The sequence below is a fragment of the Cavenderia fasciculata genome (assembly GCF_000203815.1).
Source record: "Cavenderia fasciculata unplaced genomic scaffold Scf_EUAJFUG02HR96I-5, whole genome shotgun sequence".
Lineage (NCBI taxonomy): Eukaryota > Evosea > Eumycetozoa > Acytosteliales > Cavenderiaceae > Cavenderia > Cavenderia fasciculata.
The window spans coordinates 2,911,206-2,929,565 of record NW_004457624.1 but is presented as its reverse complement, the minus strand read 5'-3'; the positions used below and the strand labels follow the sequence as shown (position 1 = coordinate 2,929,565).

The window sequence follows — 18,360 nt, the reverse complement described above, 5'->3', positions numbered from 1 at the left end:
TTTTTTCTTTTCTACTTACTACCATCTATCTATAGTCTTACAGCAACATAATCATTTCTACTACTACCTATCAAAAATCAAATCATTTATTTTACATTCATTATCCAATCATGAATCCATTAATTATCATCTTTATTTTGTGTATCCTTGTATCATCCGTTTTTGCCAATATGTCTTGCAACAACCAATATGTCTATGTCAACAACACCAACACATTGTCATCATCTGTTTCATTGTTTGACCATGTTGAACAACAATCAATTATCATCCAAAATAAAAATATTTCTTTGTCTATGATGATGCATCATCAATCATCAGTTTCATTATCATCATCTTATCATTTCGAAAATCCAATCATTCTTATCAAAAACAAAAACAACAAAAACAACAACAACAATAATATTAATAATAATAATAACAATATCGATTCATCTATTTCAACCCAATTTAATTCAAATCAATGTCATTTAACATCAAACCATACTTTTATTCCTGTCTATAACAAAAACAACAACAACAACAATAATAATTTATATTCATTAATGTCAATTCCTTTTAATGCTTTGCCAATTAGTTTTCCATCCTTTTCACACAATATTCACTTTAACTCAAGCCATGTTTTGTTTATCTCAAATCATTCAACAACCAAAAACCATATTATTTTAGAAGAAGAGGAGGACTTCAACAGCAGTCCAATTTCAATCTCGTGTTTCAATGTTAACCATCAATCAAATCTCATCAACAATCATAGTTCATTTTCATTTACCTTAGAGGAGGAAGAGGACTTTGTTCAATTGAACAACAACAACAAAAAAAACAACAACACAACCACATTCTCATTGTTCAACCATGTTGAACATCATTCAATTAATAATAATAACAATAATTTATCTTTTAATTCAATTCATTTTAATTTAAATGTTTTGTCTCATTTTCAATTACCCTTAAACTCTAGTGATGTTTTGTTTCATTGTCAATCACCAAATCATTCAACAACCACCAACAATATTATTTTAGATCAGGAGAGGGAGTCTGAGTCTGTTCAATTGAACAGCAGCAGTACAATCTCAGTTTCATATTTCAACCATTCAATTCCCATAGATAATAATATTTCATTCTTCAATGGCCATCAATCATTGATTCCATGTTTTAAATCTAGTGATTTTTTTACTCATTCAACAACCAACAACCACATTCTTGTAGACAAGGAGGAGGAGTTTGTTCAATTGAACAACAACAGAACACATTCATTAACATGTTTAGACCATGTTAAACATCAATCAATTCCAATTAATAATCAATCAAATAATAATAATAATAATAACTATTTTTCATCATTATTGATTTCACCTATTCCATTTTCATCTGATTATTTTATCTCTTCAAACACATCCATAAATATAATATATTTATTTTCAAATACAATCAATTCAACCAGATCAAAGACAAGCCCATTTTCAAGATACTCCAGCAACATCTCAAGAATAGAAAGCAACAACGCGGTAACAAGCTCTGACAATTTAAACCATTTTACTGATACCTCTTCTTTTATTTTTATAGATACCAACAACAACAACAACAACAACAACAACAACAACAACAACAACAACAACAACAACAACAACAACACCAACAATTATTTTGATTCTCTCAACTGTTTCGGAACCACTCATTCAAATCATACAATACAGCAACAATCATCATCATCACCAATCAATCGTGATACAATCCTCACCACAATCCACATTCAAAAATCAACTCACAATCAATATTCACAAATCATTCCACCATCTTCAAATAATAATAATAATAACAACAAAAATAACCCCAACGAATCAGCCTCACTTATTCACTCATTGAACATGTACATTTCATTTAATTCACCTGATGTTTCGACCAATTGTCGATCATCACCATTACTCTTTAATCATTTTCACAACCACCATTTTCTTTTAGCAGAAGAAGAAGAGCAGAGGGAGGTGTCATTAAACAACAACAACAACACAATCCCAATCTCATTGTTCAACCATGTTGATTCAATTCATAATAATAATAATAATAATAATAATAATAATAATAATAATAATAATAGTATTTCTTTCCATCAATCAACCATTTTATTTTATAATTCAAGTGATACTCAATGTCAATCAAATCATTCATTCATTCCTGACAACAATGATAATTATTTATTTTTTAATTCATCCACAGTGTCAATTCCTTTTAATTTTCAATTACCAATTAATCACTCAACAACCAACAATCACATTCTTTTCTATGTTCAATCGAACAGCAACAAACAACGAATTCAATCCCATGTTTAGATCATCAACCAATCATTTCCATCAATAATAATAATAATGATAATTCGTTCTGCAATGTCCATCAATCATCGATTCCATGTTTTAATTCAAGTAATATTTTAACTCATTGCCAATCAAACAATCTCGCAGTCGTCACCAATCCATCCACCCTCCACATTCATCTCCAATTGACCCACAATCCTCAAACCATTGGACAATCTTCTAACAATAACAAAAATACAAATACAAATCATAACAACACAAGACCAACAAATAATAATAACAACTCCAATTATTCCTCTTCCACACACAGACAACCCATTCATTGTTCACCAACCACCAATAATAATCGTAAAACTATTACAATCTTTGCCAATCACTTCAATCCACAGTCATTAAAAAATACAAATAATACAAACAATATCTACATTAAATTAAAAAATACTAATAACAACGCCAACACCAACAACAACTCATCATCATCATCATCATTCTCATGTTTCAACCATGTTGAAACATTCATCTCAACCAACAATCAAACAAAAAATATTAATAATAATAACAATACCAATAATAACAAAAATAATAACAAGAATAATAACAAGAATAATAATAACAAAAATACAAAAACAAATAACAACATCAATAACTCAAGATCAACAAATAATAATAATAACAACAACAATTATTCCTCTTACATAGACAAACAACCCCCTCATTATTCACCAACAAATAACAACATTCCAATTACAACAAAGAATATTCATAATAATATTACAATCTTTACCAATCACTCCAATCCACGATCTTCATTCACCAATCAATCATTCGTTCATCACCAATCCTCTAGTCAGTCGCCCGTCCCAAATCCAGTGATCAAGAGTACCAGTTTCCAAGCAACAATCACCACCATTCGTAGACCAACATAATTAACTCTTCCTCTGTATCAAATGTTGATAATTAATTATAATTTTACTGACTCTTTTTCTTTTTATTTTATAGGTACACTAATCATTATTCTCATCAACTCTTTTGGTAATAACAACATCTTAATAATAATAATAATAATAATAATTACAACAACCAACAGCAATAACTAATTTAATAATAATAATTACAATCCTCTTCTTTTCTAAAAAAAGATATTCAATTACTTTTACCCAAGTGGCTTCCCTCCTCTTCCTACTCTTTTCTTTTTATACATTGTCCGTTGCCATCGTCCGTGTCCGTTGTCCAGTCCATCATCGTCCATCCATGTTCCACGTCTCCCTAGGCTTTTATACCCCAAAAAAGATATTCAATTACTTTTACCCAAGTGGTTTCCTTTACAAAAAGATATTCAATTACTTTTACCCAGAGGGTTTCCCAGGTTCGCCCCCGTGTAAGTCGATTTTCTTCGCATTGGGGGGCTTTTTTTTTTTTTTTGGACTGTTCCCATGGTCTAACCAACCATGGGAACAACCAAAAACTATATTTTTCTATTTCTTTCTTTCTCTTTTTTCCCTCTCTTTTTTATTTCTTATTTTTTATTAATTCTTTTTACCCGCCAAATCAATATTATTTTTCTGACTAATTTAAATTAATTTAATTCATCAGAATTTGTAATAATTATTTGTAACAAATATTTGTGACACTTCAGCTATAGCAACATGTGTCTATATAAAGGTGTGCATCCAAAGATGGTTTATGGGTTTGTAACTTTAATTTATTAAAATTAAAAATAAAACTTTAAAATAAAAATAAAATAAAAAAAGCAACCACACCACTTCACCAACTCTGACTTTATTATTTTATTTTTCTTGTATTTATAATTATAATTAATGACTCGTTAATACAATCATATCAATATATATTCATACATAGATAGAAGATGATGATGATACGAATAAATAAATAAAGACTGTTCTATGTGCACTATCTGTCTATTTCTTACAATCATTATTTAGCTCCATCATCCACTAACTATTCCTCATGATTTATCTTCCATCGTCCATTACCCATGATCGACAATCATGCCTAGTACAACCATCATCCACTGGTTGAAAATCAAGAAAGTATAAGGACTTATTGTGACAGATGAATTTATTGATCAAGATAGATTCTTCACAAAGGAAATAATAATATTAATATAAATTTATATTATTTTAAATATATTTAGTTATTTTAGAGACACCACCAATGTACTATAGTTGATACATGATTATTAAGGATTGTGGATTGTAGATAGTGGATCCTATGTCTACCATCCTCCACCATCATTTACCATCTATCAATCATCCATCTATTGTCTATCTATCTACTATCCATGGTAGACTATCGTCAGCCATCATCCATCTTTCTCAATCTCATCCACCATTGCACATAATCAACCATCGTCCAAGTGGAAATCAAGAATGCATCATGTTTTATCAAGATCGATGGTTCAATGCACTGGAAGTTGGAATGATGGATCAAATACAATAGAATCACAAAAGTCCAACTTTGAATATCGTAATATTATTATTTACATCAGCAACGGACTATAGTTGATACAGTACATTTTGATTATAATGATTGTTTAATACAAAGAATCCAATAAACTTATAAAGACCTTTTAAATTACAATTAAATCTTAGACTTAAATTTCTATCTCTTTCCACGATCCTCTATCCAACATCCTCCATCCACCATCCACCATCCATCCTCCATCCTCTATCCACCATCCATCCTCCATCCTCCATCCACCATCCTCTATCCAACATCCTCCATCCACCATCTATCCATCCACCATCCAACCATCCTCTATCCACCACCATCCACCAACCATCTATCTGCCATCCACCATCCACCATCCATCCTCCATCCACCAACCATCAATCGTATTGTATCCAACTGCACAACAGACTCTGAATTACAAACAAGAGCCAAACAAATATAAGATAATATGAACAAACATAATTACAATGGATTAGTTCCCTACAATAAAGGTAAACAATTATGTAATAATACTCAATCATTATTATCTATAATGATTATAGATAAATATAATTAAAAATTATTTAATTTATTAATTTTAATATTGGTATTTTTTTTTAAAATATCTCCCAGTGATATTGCTTTTTCACAAACTTGTTCTGATTTACATTTATTACTTACTTTATTAATTAATGATGGGTGAACCTCCATTAGAATTTATACAACTCATTTCTAGTTCACTTGAACAACAAATAGATGACGAAACACTTCAAGTAATAATACAAAATTATATGACAGACCATAGTATACAACTTGATGATATTATTTCATGGATAACCCATAGCGACAATGATATTGTAAGTTTGTTTACATCATCAACATCTTTTAAATGTACATTTGTTGTTCTTATATGAATATATATCTCTCTCACGATAGGTTCTATCAAACGCAAATCGATTCTTACGTGGTGTAATACAACAATCATTAGAGGACCCTTTACTAGTTACAGTGTTAAAATCAAAAGTCATAGAATCAATCAAACAAGCACAATCAAACAAGAATCTAGATACTCTTATTGAATCAATTCAATTGTTATTTGTTTCACTATGTCCATCAGGTATGTAAGAAAACTAAGAGATTGAGTGAGAGAGAGAGATAGGATAGAGAAACATAAATACTAATTTATTTATTAAACTAATTTTAGGAGAATGGCAAGATTATATAGAGACATTAATAAGTTTGGTTGAAAGTGAAGACGAGTCATCAAGATATGCAGGAATGCGATTATTGGCAAAAGAATGTTATATTGATGAAATTGATATTCAAGATCAGATGACTTTACTCAAAACAGCTGTAATCATCGGATTAAAAAACACTACCAATGAGAGAATTAGATTCGCATCATTGGGTCTATCTATCAAATTGTTTTCAATGAGATCATCAGAAGATGATGAAATCGTTCAAGCCATTCCATTGGTCATGCCAATCATCGGTCAAGCTTATCGTGCAGGTGAAATAGATTCGGTCAAAAAGGCCCTACGACTATTATTGCGCCATCCAAAGGAAGATTTTGTCAATTATGCAAGAATCATCATCAACACTCTACTACCCATCGTTGAACAACCAGAAAAGTCTTTGAAAACACCAATCAAAGGAATGGTATTCAAAATGTTAATATTGGTTTCAAGTGTAGAACTCGAAGAGTGGGATCAAAAACAACTTATAGAACGATTTGTATTATCAATCTATTCAAATGTTGTTGATCAAGTTCAAGATCTCGATATAGACGTTTGGAATAATTCATCAAAAGACAATTACATTGATTTAAATATAATTGGTGAAAAATATAATGAATATAATTATCATGTTGATCATCAAGATGAAGGAGAAGGAGAAGGAGACGAAGAAGAAGAAGAAGAAGAAGAAGAGGATGAATATTCAATTTATGGCAATCAAGAATATAGTGTCAATTCAAAACAATTGACTAGAGAATTTGGAGAGTTTTTAGCAAATCGAGTTCTATTGCCTATTACTCTAGAGGAATGTAAAAAGCGAGTCATTTCAACATGTTGGAGAGATAGACATACTGCATTGGTACTCTATACTAGGATACTACCATTTTTGACTGAAATTTTTGAAGAAGATTCAGACTTTAGTCAAGAAATTGAAAATCTTATCGCCATGTTTATGCCTACTGCCAATGATACAGATCCAAGAGTTAGACGGGAATTTTTTACTTTTCTTTCAAAAGTATGTGAAGAATGTCCAATTTTTTCAACAAGTGTGATACAACAATTACTATCAATCATTGAAAATGCAACTCAAGATCCAAATGATCGTGTAAAATCAGCTTGTAAGTAGACACAAAAAATAACATAAATATATAAATAATAATAATAATTTATTAATTCTCTTTTTTTTGTATTTTTTTTTTTTATAGGTTGTCAATTTATTCAATTATTTTTAGAAAATTGTGAAGAGGATACATTAAATTCAATTTCACCAAATGATTTGTTTATTGCACTCGAACATTTATTAGATTCACCACGTCTATATGTTGTAGAGAGTGTTTTATCTGCACTTGCCAGTACATTTACAATTGCTAAAGAAAAGAATAATTCTGTTTGTATTAAAAAATATTTAAAAAATACTTTCTTTTATTTATAATATAATTAACCATTTTTAACTTTTTATTTTTATAGTTTTATTCAAATACAATTATTCCAAAGATTATATCAATTTTGGAAAAATATAAATCATCTAGAGAAACAATTAGAGTTAGACGTCGTGCATTGAGAGCAATTCAAACATTTGGAGAAATCAATGATAAAAGATTTTCAAAGGATTTTAATAGTTTATTCCAATATGTTAGTGATCAAGGTAGAAAATTTGATCTAGTTTCTGATTATATCAAAGTATGTTCAACGGCATCAACTAGTCTTGGAGAGGATTATGCCATCTACCTTGCACCAACAATGAAATTCATTATGGATATTTTCAAGTACGACATTGAACCAACTGACGAATACGATGATTCTCACTCAAGAGAGGTGTCATTGGTCAGTTGTGCATTGGAAAGTCTAGATTCATTTTTAAAATCTTGCAAGTCTACCATTTATCCATACCTCGAATCATTGACCAATGCTTGTATAAAATTCTCAACGACCGAGGCTGATCAAGATATTCGTTATAGTGCCATTAATAATTTCAATTCATTGCTTGGTACATGTATTGGTTTATTTGGAAATAATAGTCAACAAGCTAAAACACTCTACTCTAGACTATTGTCATGCATCTTGGATTCGTGTGGTTCAAGTGAACAAGATATCGATGTGTTGAATGAAAAGTTGTTTGTGGCTGGTGACTTGACAGAAATGATGGGAGACTATTTCATGACATTTGAACAGCTTTCAGATACCATGTCAAAGTTGTGGACTGTTAAAAAGAAAAGTTTTGGTCTTTTGGATAGAGAAGATGAAGACGAAGATTATTATTACGATTATGATAGTCCGTCTGATTCAATTGGCACCATTTATGAATTAGTTGGTGATATGGTTCAAAAGAACAAAGATATTGCAATCAATGCCATCATCGTAGATATTATTCCAGAGACTTTACAAGTATTGGACGAAAGATCAGAAGATGGAAAGATAGAAAAATCAATATTGTGCATGTTTTCAGATATTTGTCAATTTGGTGGTCAACCAAGTATCGCATTGTATCCTCAAATCGTTCCAGCCATGATTGATCATCTTTCATCAGACTATGTAGAGTCTGCACAAAATGCAGCTTTTGGGTTGGGTGAAGCTGCTGTCTCAGGTAAAGATCAATTTGCGCCCTATGTATTTAATGCATTGATGCAACTCAAGGATCTCATCTCTCGTAATGCAAATGACAAGGAAAAGGAAAAAGCTCCAGCAACTGACAATGCCATATCAGCAATTGGTAAATTTGTCCGTCATGTACCTCAGTTGGCTCCATTTGTCGGACAAATCATCCCAGCGTGGTTGGAGAAACTGCCCATCGAAGAACACCAAGAAAACATATCGTGTCTCGAAAACCTGTACCACATCATGCAATTATATCCAAACGAGTGTCTTGGTGGAGATGAATTGACCAATGTAGATCGAATCAAAGCAATTATATCCAACTTTAAAATACTTTCAATAGTCAACCATGAAAGTCAACTTTATAAAGAGACCGAACCAAATCCAGAATTAACTACAAGTTTTCTTCACGGTCAACAAATATGTGATAATATTCAATCATCACTATCTCTATTGATTAAAGAGAGAGAGAGAGAGAGAGAAAGAGAGTAATCTCGAGATTGATGTGTAAAATAAATAAAAAAATTAAAAAATGATAGTTGAGAAGACGCTGCATTCATTTCGGCTTTACATTTATTACTAATATTTTATTATGTTCTATATAATATAGAATGAATACTAGTAAACCTCCATTAGAATTTATTAAAATCATTAGTAATCCTGAAAAAGTAGACAATCAAACAATTCGAACACAAATACAAAAGTATATAGGTCCAACACAGATTCATAATGTTATAACATGGATATTGTATCTTCAAAGTCATAGTGACAATGATACTGTAAGTCGTTTATTATATACATAAGATAGTCTTCATCATCAACTATAGTTGATCAATCAATATTGATTCATATCCGTTTTCTATACTTGTTAATAGATTCTATCAAATTCAATTCTATTCCTAAGGGTTGTAATACAAGAGTCAAAAGACAAACCTAAACTAATGACAAAGTTAAAGCAAAAAGTTATTGAATCAACCAAAGAAGCACAATCAAACAAGAATCTAGATACTATCATTGATTCAATTGAAATGTTGTTTGAATCATTTTCTCCAATTGAAGAAGAAGGTAGGTCGAGAGAGAGAGGAGTAGAGAAGAGTATCATTTTTAATTACGAATATCATGATACTAATTGTTATATTTAAATATTTATTTTTAGATGAATATTGGGATGATTTTGTTTATGTGTTGATAAATTTGGTTAGAAGTGAAAACGAGTTGTCAAGCTATGCTGGAATGCGAGTATTGGCTAGATATACTGACTTTTTTGTAGAAGAGATTGAAGATAACATAGATGTGCTTAAAGCAGCTGCAGTGACTGGATTAAAGAACACGAGTAGTGAGAGGATTAGATTTGCATCGTTGTATCTTTTCATTGCACTTGTTTCTATTCAACCATCAGACGATGAAGAAATTGATCAAGTCATGTCATTGGTCATATCAATCATTGGCCAAGCTCATCGTGTAGGTGATGCTGTATTGGTCAACAGGGCGATCCGAAGATTATTATTACAAGCTGAAGACTGTGATTTGATCTATCATGCTAGAATCATCATCCACACTTTTATGACCATCTTGGATCAACCTGAAAAGTCATCGATCTTACCAGTTAGAGGATTGTCATTCAAAATGTTATTAAGGGTTTCAAGTACTGCTCTTCCGCAATGGAATCAACAACAACTTGAACGATTTGTATCATTAACCTATTCAAAAGTTGTTCTAGTTCAAGATGTCGAGCTAGATATTTGGAACAATTCAAACAATAACCCAGAAATGATCGATCACGATAGAGATATAAATGATGATGAAGATGAAGATGAAGAAGAAGAAGAAGAGGAGGAAGAAGAAGAAGAATATGAAGATGAAGATGAATATTATGAAGATGAATATTATGAAGAAGATTATGATGAAGACCAAGATGAAGATGAAGAAGAATATGATGAAGATGATGGTAGTTATGACGAACGAAAATACAATCTAGATTTTGAAGAATATAGAGAAACAGATGCTAGAAAATTGATTAGAGATTGTGCACAGTTTTTAACAATTCCAATTCTATTGCCTATTGCTCTGGCAGAATGCAAAAAGCGAGTGAAATCAACATGTTGGAGAGATGTATATTCTGCATTATTAATCAATACTCAGATGGTTCCATTTATGGTTAACTTTTCCGAAGAGCACCCTCAAGAGATGGAAAGTTTAGTCAGAGAGTGTACGGTGGCGGTCAGTGATACCAATCCTCGAGTTAGATGGGCATTTTTTGCTTTTCTTTCTCAACTATCTGATGATTGTCCACATTTTTCGACTAGTCTTGTTAAACTATTACTACCTACCATTGAAAAAGCAACTCAAGATCCAAATGAACGTGTACAATCAGCTTGCAAGTAGAAAGAATTAAAAAAAATTAATTTATATTCTTTTTTATTAATTCTTTTTATTTTTTTTATAGTTTGTCAATTTATTCAATTATTTTTAGAAAATTGTCAAGAGGATACATTAAAATCAGTTTCACCAAAGAATTTATTTATTGCACTTGAACATTTTTTACAATCACCACGTCTCTATGTTGTAGAAAATGCTTTATCTGCCCTCGTCACTATATCGATGGTTGCTCAAGAACAAAATAATTCTGTTTGTATTAAAAAAAATATATAAATATTTATATAAATATATTAACCTTATTTTTCATCTATTTTTAGTGCTGCATTTCAAGAACAATTATTCCAAAGATTGTATCAATTTTGGAAAAATATGAAACATCAAATGAAACAGTTAGAGTTAGACGTCGTGCATTGAAAGCAATCAGAGAAATTGGAACAATCAATAGTAAACAATTTTCAAAGGATTTAAAAACATTATTCAAATATGTTATTGGTCATGGTGGCACCAAAGATGACATATTTTTTGAATTTCTCAAAACATGTTCGTCAGCAGCAGAAAGTCTTGGAAAGGATTATTCCGTCTACCTTGCACCAACAATCAAAATCATTTTGGATATTGTCAATCAGGATATTGAACAAATTGACCAAGACGAATATGATGAAAGTCAAACGTCTCGAGTCGATCATGCGCTGGAGACCCTGGAAACTGTTGTGACTTTTTGCAAGTCTAGCATTTATCCATACCTCGAATTATTGGTCGTTGCTTGTATAAGACACTCAACTTCCGAGGCTGCAGAAGATGTTCGTATCAGTGCTATTAGAAATTTCTATCCACTGTTAAGAGTATACCTGGAAAAATTTGGAAACAATAGTCAACAAGCCAAAACACTCTATTCAAGACTATTATCATGTATCTTGGATTCATGTGGTTCAAGTGAGTCAAATGTCGAGATATTGTATGAAAAGTTGGATATTGCTGGAGATATGACTGTCATGATGGGCGACCATTTTATGACATTTGAACAGATTCAAGATACCATGTCAAAGTTGTGGATTGTCAAAGATAGATATTTTGAACTTTTTGAACAACAACAAGAGGAAGAGGAAGAGGACGAAGATGATGATGATGATGAAGACAATGACGAAGACGAGGACGAGAATGAAATGCAAGATGCCATTGGAATGATATACGATTTGGCTGGCTACATTATCCAAACAAACAAAGAGGTTGGAGTCAACGCCCTCGCGGATTTTATTTCAGATTCTATTCAAACGTTAGAAGACGAAATGGATGAAACGGTAAAGATTGCAATACTACAAATGCTTACAGATATTTGTCAACATGGTGGTCAACCAAGTATTGCATTGTATCCTCTCATCATTCCAGCCATGATTGAATATGTTACATACAACGATGATACAATCGACAACATAGGTACTGCAGCATATGCAGCAGTTGGTTTGGGTGTTGCTGCGACCCATGGCAAAAATCAATTTGCACCCTATGTATTCAATGCACTCATTCAACTCAAGGGTCTCATCGCTGGCTTTGGCAATAAAAGGGAAACGATCGAAGTAACTGACAATGCCATTTCAGCAATTGGTAAATTCATTCGGTTTGTCCCTCAATTGTCTCCACATGTCGGGCAAATCATTCCAGTGTGGTTGGATAAACTGCCCATAGAAGATCACGAAGAAAATGTAAAGTGCCTCGAAAACTTGTACCATATTATGCAATTATATCCAAACGAATGTCTTGGTGGTAATCAATTGACCAACGCCAAACGAATCAATATTCTTTCATTTGAATGCCAACGATATCTCAAAAGACAAATGCAAAAAATATATCATCAAAACGTTGACCCTGACGATCAATTGGCTAGCAGTGTCACAGGTCAACAAACATGCGAGAATATTCGATCATCGCTATCTCTATTGATTAAAGAGAGATGGGATAGTCTAGACAAAAATATACAACTTCGTTTTGTATCAATGGATTTAATGAATGACCTAAACACAATGTATTTAAATGATGGTTATACAGAGTTTGTTCAATAAAATATAGTATTCTTTTTTATTTATTATTTGTTTGTTGTTTTCACTTCTTCTTCTTCTTCCTCTTAAGCCTCTTGAAGACCATCCAATTCACCTGAAGCAGCATCTTGTGCTTTCTCTACACCATTGTATAATGGTTCAATGGTATAAGAGTATTTGCCACCAAGGTGTGAGTCTTCATCTACGATCTCTCCTCCATCAATTTGAACATATCCAGTGGTCGATGTAGACGATGGTTCTTCAGATGATGATTCCTTAGTCTTTTTTGGTGGTACTGTTGGCTTTGGTGAGGCAAATGACCATCCAGTAGTGGTAGTAGTAGTAGATGCCTTTGGTGCCTTTGGTACCTTTCCAGTGGTGGTAGTTGTTGTTGTAGTCATTAACCATGGCTCAATGGTAACATCAGGTGGTGAGGTTGGTTTCTTTGTTGCGATTGTTTTTGAAACTGATGGTTTCATAGTTGGTGTGATAGTTGGATTTGGTCTAATGGTTGGTTTCATTGTTGGTTTCATTGTTGGTTTCATAGTTGGCTTAGCAGTTGGTTTCATTGTTGGTTTCATAGTTGGTTTAGCAGTTGGTTTAATGAATGGTTTCTTGGTTGGTGGAGCTGGTTGAACATGATCCTCTTGATCAATTTCCTCTTCTTCTTCTTCCTCTTGCTTTTTATCCTTTTTCTTTTTTGAATCAGCATCTGGACCATAGAGTGGTGGCAAAGTGTTTGAATTCTTTTTGTGTGGGTTGTTGAGTTCTTGGAGGTAGGCTTCTGCTACACTATGAGGATTTCTTCCACTCTTCATAATACACATTGATTCAAAGTTGCAACATGGATTCTTGGAGTCACAAAATACTACATCTTCAGTTCCTCTATTTTCACATGTAAATCCACTTGGACATTCAACATGTTTACATCTTCTATCTAAATTAAAGAAATAAAAAAAAAATATAAAAGGTTAAAAATAAATTGGACAATTTATATTTCTCTTTTTTGTTATTATTATTTACCATTTGGAACAAAATAATTTTCCAATCTACCTGGAAGACAATCTATATTGTTTGTAGAATATTGATAAAAGTTGTGATGATCACCAGAGGCAAGACACCACTTTGTATCACTATCATTAAATTTGCAAGAGTGTTGTGGGATTTGGACACATTCATAGTCAATGTCTCCACAACATCCAGTACCAAATACTGGTGTACAATATGATGATTTGGCACATTCTCTTGGTCCTAATGATTTACAAACTAAAAAAATAAATAAATAAATAAAAAAGAAATTAATTAATAAAAAGGTAAAATAATATTAAAATAATTATAATTATATTAATTTTTTCTTTTACAAACCTGGAATTTCTTCTACATATTTAGACGTTCTTCTTACAGTAGTAGTTTCGGCAGTTGTTATACTTGTCAAACAACAAGATAATAAAACTATTGATAGTAATAATAATAAATATATTTTCATTTTTTGTTTTGTTTTTTAGGAAACAATTAGATAGTTGATTGTTTTGTTTGTTCTAAAAATAAACAAGAAAACAATTAAATATTTATAGGTTATGTATGATTGACGAAAACGATGGAGAGCGACAACAACTTGTTGACCTTTGTAGATTGACTCACTCCTATACAACCTATAGAGAGATAGTTTAAATTGGTTGGTTGGTTGGTTGGGTGATATACTAATATATCCAACTGCCCATATGCTTTCCACCATCACACTTGTTACCACTTCGTCAGAACAACATGGCACATTCGGGTGTTTATGGATCAACAACAATGTTGATTTGATTGAACAACGCCAAATATTATACAATCACAACCATCGAGTTGATTGATACCATAAGCAGCTGCAATAAACGTCAAAGATTAGAGAGAGAGAGAGATAGAGAACTGCACAAACAACTGCAGTAAAATGATTCGTACGAATATATTGGGAATGTGTAATCCGAGTAAACACTAATATACGATTTTAAATGATCCAACATCCATGATAATCATCATCATCATTACCACTCCCCATAAGATTGGGTGTTAAGTTTATGATCATCATATTTAATGATACACATGTACAATCTATCCATTAATTAAAAACGCCAGAATAATAAGAAGAAGAAGAAGAGTAACAAGTGGATGATGAGTGAGGAAATAGATTGATTGATATATGGTTAGTAAATGTGTGAGCGTTGTTAACATTTATGTATACATACCCCCACTTGATTGGATAGATATTCAGATAGATGGTGTTGATTGTAGAAATACGTATTATATGTTTTTTTTTGATCTATCTATCTATTCATCCTTCCTCAACATCATCACGTGGTGTCGAATATCATCAACATCATCATCATTAACATCATCTGACGTTGTTTTTATGTATGTGTTATGTATGTATGTGTGTATTGGATTGATGAGTAAAGATAAAGAGATTCACACACACGCTCATGAAAAAACAAATAAAATACCCAAAATACAAAATAAATATTATTATTTCCAATTAAATATATATATACATATTTGTATACAATGTTATATGTATATTTATATTTCCTCTTCTTTTAAAAAAATAAATAATTTTATGTTTATATATTATATATTATATATGATAATAATTTATGCAATTCATCGATGATTAAAGTTTGGTGATAAAAAGGATGAAGGTGTTGTGAATGACGATGAACTTGGTGGTGGTATCGAGGATGATGATGATGATGATGAAGATGATGATCTTTGGTGAATTTGTTGTTGCTGTAATGTAATGACAGATACCTCTATTAATGAAATTCTTTCTTGTAATAATTGAAGTGATGATTTGGTTTCCTCCATAAATGTCATTATCGATAAAAGTGTTTGTTCAAGATCAATATTTGGTAAAGTTGGTAAAGTTGTCGTCGTCGCTGTCGTTGTTGTAGTTGTTGTTGGTTCTTTATCATTTAATTTAATTGGTGGTTTTCTATTTGTATTATTATTATTATTATTATTTAAACCATTCTTTGATGAATATGGTGATTTATAAGGTGAATGACTAAATGCAGTAAATGATGTTGGCATTTTCTGAACAGATGAAGTTAATCTTGATGTATAATTGGTTGTTGTTGTTTCTTTTTTACTGCTACTATTATTTAATTGATTATTATTATTATTATTTATATTTTGATTATTTATATTATTTTTGGTTGTTGTTGAAATATATGGTGATTGTTGCTGTACAGGTGAAGAATCAAGTGGTGACATTGAAATACAAGATGAATTGTTGGATATTAAATCATCTTCTTCTTCTTCCTCCTCCTCTTCTTCCTCTTCTTCTTCCTCTTCTTGTTGTTGTTGTTGTTGTTGATTACGACTGGAATCTTTTTCTTTCTCAAGGAAATAATCTAAATTGAATTTCTTATTACTATTATTATTATTATTTCCATTTCCATTAGTTTTTGCCAATAATAAAGGAGAAGGAATAAAAGTATTTTGTTCAAGTAATTTCATTGGTGATGGAGTTGACCAATTATTATTATTATTATTATTATTTGATGGGGTAGTTGATATAGGTGATTTGATGTTGTTGTTGTTATTAACGGATAAAGGTGATTGTAAATATTGTTTTTGATTTTGTTTTATATGATTGAGTGAATTGTAGAGTGAAAGGGTGGTATTGACAACATCTCTAACTGTTTTGATTTTATCTTGACGACATTCCTCCAATGCCTTGATCACCTTGGTGTGGAATTGTATGACTGTCTCTGTGTGTATTCGTGTTGCTATAGAGGTGAGCGCGTCACAGGCAGCCTTTCTCACCATCCAATCGGTGCTGTTGAGCATATGTACCATGTTGCCAGCAACCAATCCAGCCTTTTCAACGAGTAGGTTGCCAGCCACCATCACCATTGCACTGACACAATTTATGATTTGTGATTGACAGAAGCAGCCTTGATGGTGGAGTCGTTTCAATAGTCTGTCGACCAAATCAAACAAGTGTGGACGTAAATGGTTGAGATGTGAGTTTTCAATGACTTTGGCAATCGCTGCCACCGCTGACACTTGATGATGTTTGTTGATGTTTCGAAGTAGTTTAAAACATGGTTCGAGGTATATATCTAGTGGTCCAATTGGACTGGTAGAAGACATTGATGGATGGGGTGTTCCAGGTGTCCCCGGGACACTACTTGTCACTGCACCACCTCCACCAACCGATAAATGTTGATGTGCAGTCAGATGATATGCTACAATGCCCAATGAATCGGCGCACATGTCTGACGTGCCTGTATGAGTATCGAGTATTCTCTCCATCAAACATGCAATAATCTTGTGTAGGTAGGGTGCAACACTCTGATGTTGTATACTCACAACAAAACCAATCAACCTAGCAGTCTCTTTTCTTGCCAATGGTTTCAATGCATCATTACTATCAAGTAAACATGACTAATAACATAGAAAAGAATGTATTAGCGTATAATAATAATATAATATAGATGTATATACCATAAAAAAAGATAATGAATGTTCATCTGTAAGAGTTTGAACCAGAGTGACTAGATTCTCCAAAGCCATCTTTGCACTATTAGTGTCACCCAATCGATCAAACAAACCAACCAATCTATTCCTCCATTCAAATGTCTCTGCATGACTCTGTGTACTAGTAATCTTTAATGAAATACTGTTTGGTGTTGATGGACCTACTCCTATGTTTGGTCTAGACATTGGTGTTGACAGTTTCGAGACTCCTCCTTGTTGTTGCTGCTTTGATAATGGTGTAGAGTAATATCCTCCTCCTCCTCCACTATACATGCTATTACTGTTATTATTGTTCATTTACATTGACACTCTTTCATTCAAACACAATAAAGTGTAGTAAAAGACCTGTATGTTCAGAGAATAATTAATTTACAAAGTCAGGGGAAAAAAGGGCGGGAATTTGTTTCAACACAATATAATGTTTGAATGCTTATAAATATGACCTTCAATTTCTCTTTATTTTTTTATACTTGGAGGATATAATGTACACACTACAAGAAGCAATAAGATAGTGTTTTCGTAAAGATCTTTGTGATAATAATATTAGAGCGCGAGTGAATCAATATTATTATTATTACTATGTTTTGAATTTTATGTTGTTGGTATACACCGATCCATTATTAAATAATTATATCTTAAGGTAATAATAAATAAGAATGTTAGAAATAACTCAAACAAGTAATATATATGTTTTGACTGATTTGGGTATTGATTGTAACATGGACTAATCGGATTGCGCGATGATTAAAAAAATTAAAATTAAAATCATTGTGAATAATGAACTGGGACAGAGAACATGCTGCTCTTTTTGTCCTCAATATAATCAAGTCACACTACTAC

At 31.9% G+C, this 18,360-nt stretch overlaps 5 protein-coding genes across 5 annotated transcripts; 3 read left to right on the top strand and 2 right to left on the bottom strand.

Annotated features, from left to right (window-relative positions):
• Positions 1 to 110: 110 nt before the first annotated feature.
• On the top strand, positions 111 to 4,615 carry DFA_12175 (uncharacterized protein; the record flags this gene model as incomplete). The annotated part of the gene is made up of 7 exons (XM_004353760.1): positions 111 to 1,502; positions 1,692 to 2,212; positions 2,416 to 3,218; positions 3,306 to 3,338; positions 3,469 to 3,684; positions 4,462 to 4,491; positions 4,512 to 4,615. 7 exons carry the CDS (start codon positions 111 to 113, stop codon positions 4,613 to 4,615), a joined length of 3,099 nt encoding a protein of 1,032 aa, XP_004353812.1.
• An 81-nt stretch (positions 4,616 to 4,696) lies between these two features.
• Positions 4,697 to 5,220, top strand: DFA_12174 (uncharacterized protein; the record flags this gene model as incomplete). Its single annotated transcript, XM_004353759.1, has 2 exons — positions 4,697 to 4,793; positions 4,919 to 5,220. 2 exons carry the CDS (start codon positions 4,697 to 4,699, stop codon positions 5,218 to 5,220), a joined length of 399 nt encoding a protein of 132 aa, XP_004353811.1.
• Positions 5,221 to 5,452: 232 nt separating this feature from the next.
• Positions 5,453 to 13,020, top strand: DFA_12173 (uncharacterized protein; the record flags this gene model as incomplete). Its single annotated transcript, XM_004353758.1, has 12 exons — positions 5,453 to 5,614; positions 5,694 to 5,874; positions 5,962 to 7,110; positions 7,198 to 7,379; positions 7,460 to 8,702; positions 8,928 to 9,072; positions 9,195 to 9,363; positions 9,460 to 9,649; positions 9,741 to 10,696; positions 10,727 to 10,961; positions 11,031 to 11,212; positions 11,281 to 13,020. The coding sequence occupies 12 exons, from the start codon at positions 5,453 to 5,455 to the stop codon at positions 13,018 to 13,020; spliced, it is 6,534 nt and encodes a 2,177-aa protein (XP_004353810.1).
• Positions 13,021 to 13,082: 62 nt separating this feature from the next.
• Positions 13,083 to 14,482, bottom strand: gppA (glycoprotein; the record flags this gene model as incomplete). Its single annotated transcript, XM_004353757.1, has 3 exons — positions 13,083 to 13,933; positions 14,020 to 14,262; positions 14,362 to 14,482. The coding sequence occupies 3 exons, from the start codon at positions 14,480 to 14,482 to the stop codon at positions 13,083 to 13,085; spliced, it is 1,215 nt and encodes a 404-aa protein (XP_004353809.1).
• A 1,154-nt stretch (positions 14,483 to 15,636) lies between these two features.
• On the bottom strand, positions 15,637 to 17,793 carry DFA_12171 (inositol 5-phosphatase 2; the record flags this gene model as incomplete). Its single annotated transcript, XM_004353756.1, has 2 exons — positions 15,637 to 17,427; positions 17,488 to 17,793. The coding sequence occupies 2 exons, from the start codon at positions 17,791 to 17,793 to the stop codon at positions 15,637 to 15,639; spliced, it is 2,097 nt and encodes a 698-aa protein (XP_004353808.1).
• Between the last annotated feature and the right edge of the window lie 567 nt (positions 17,794 to 18,360).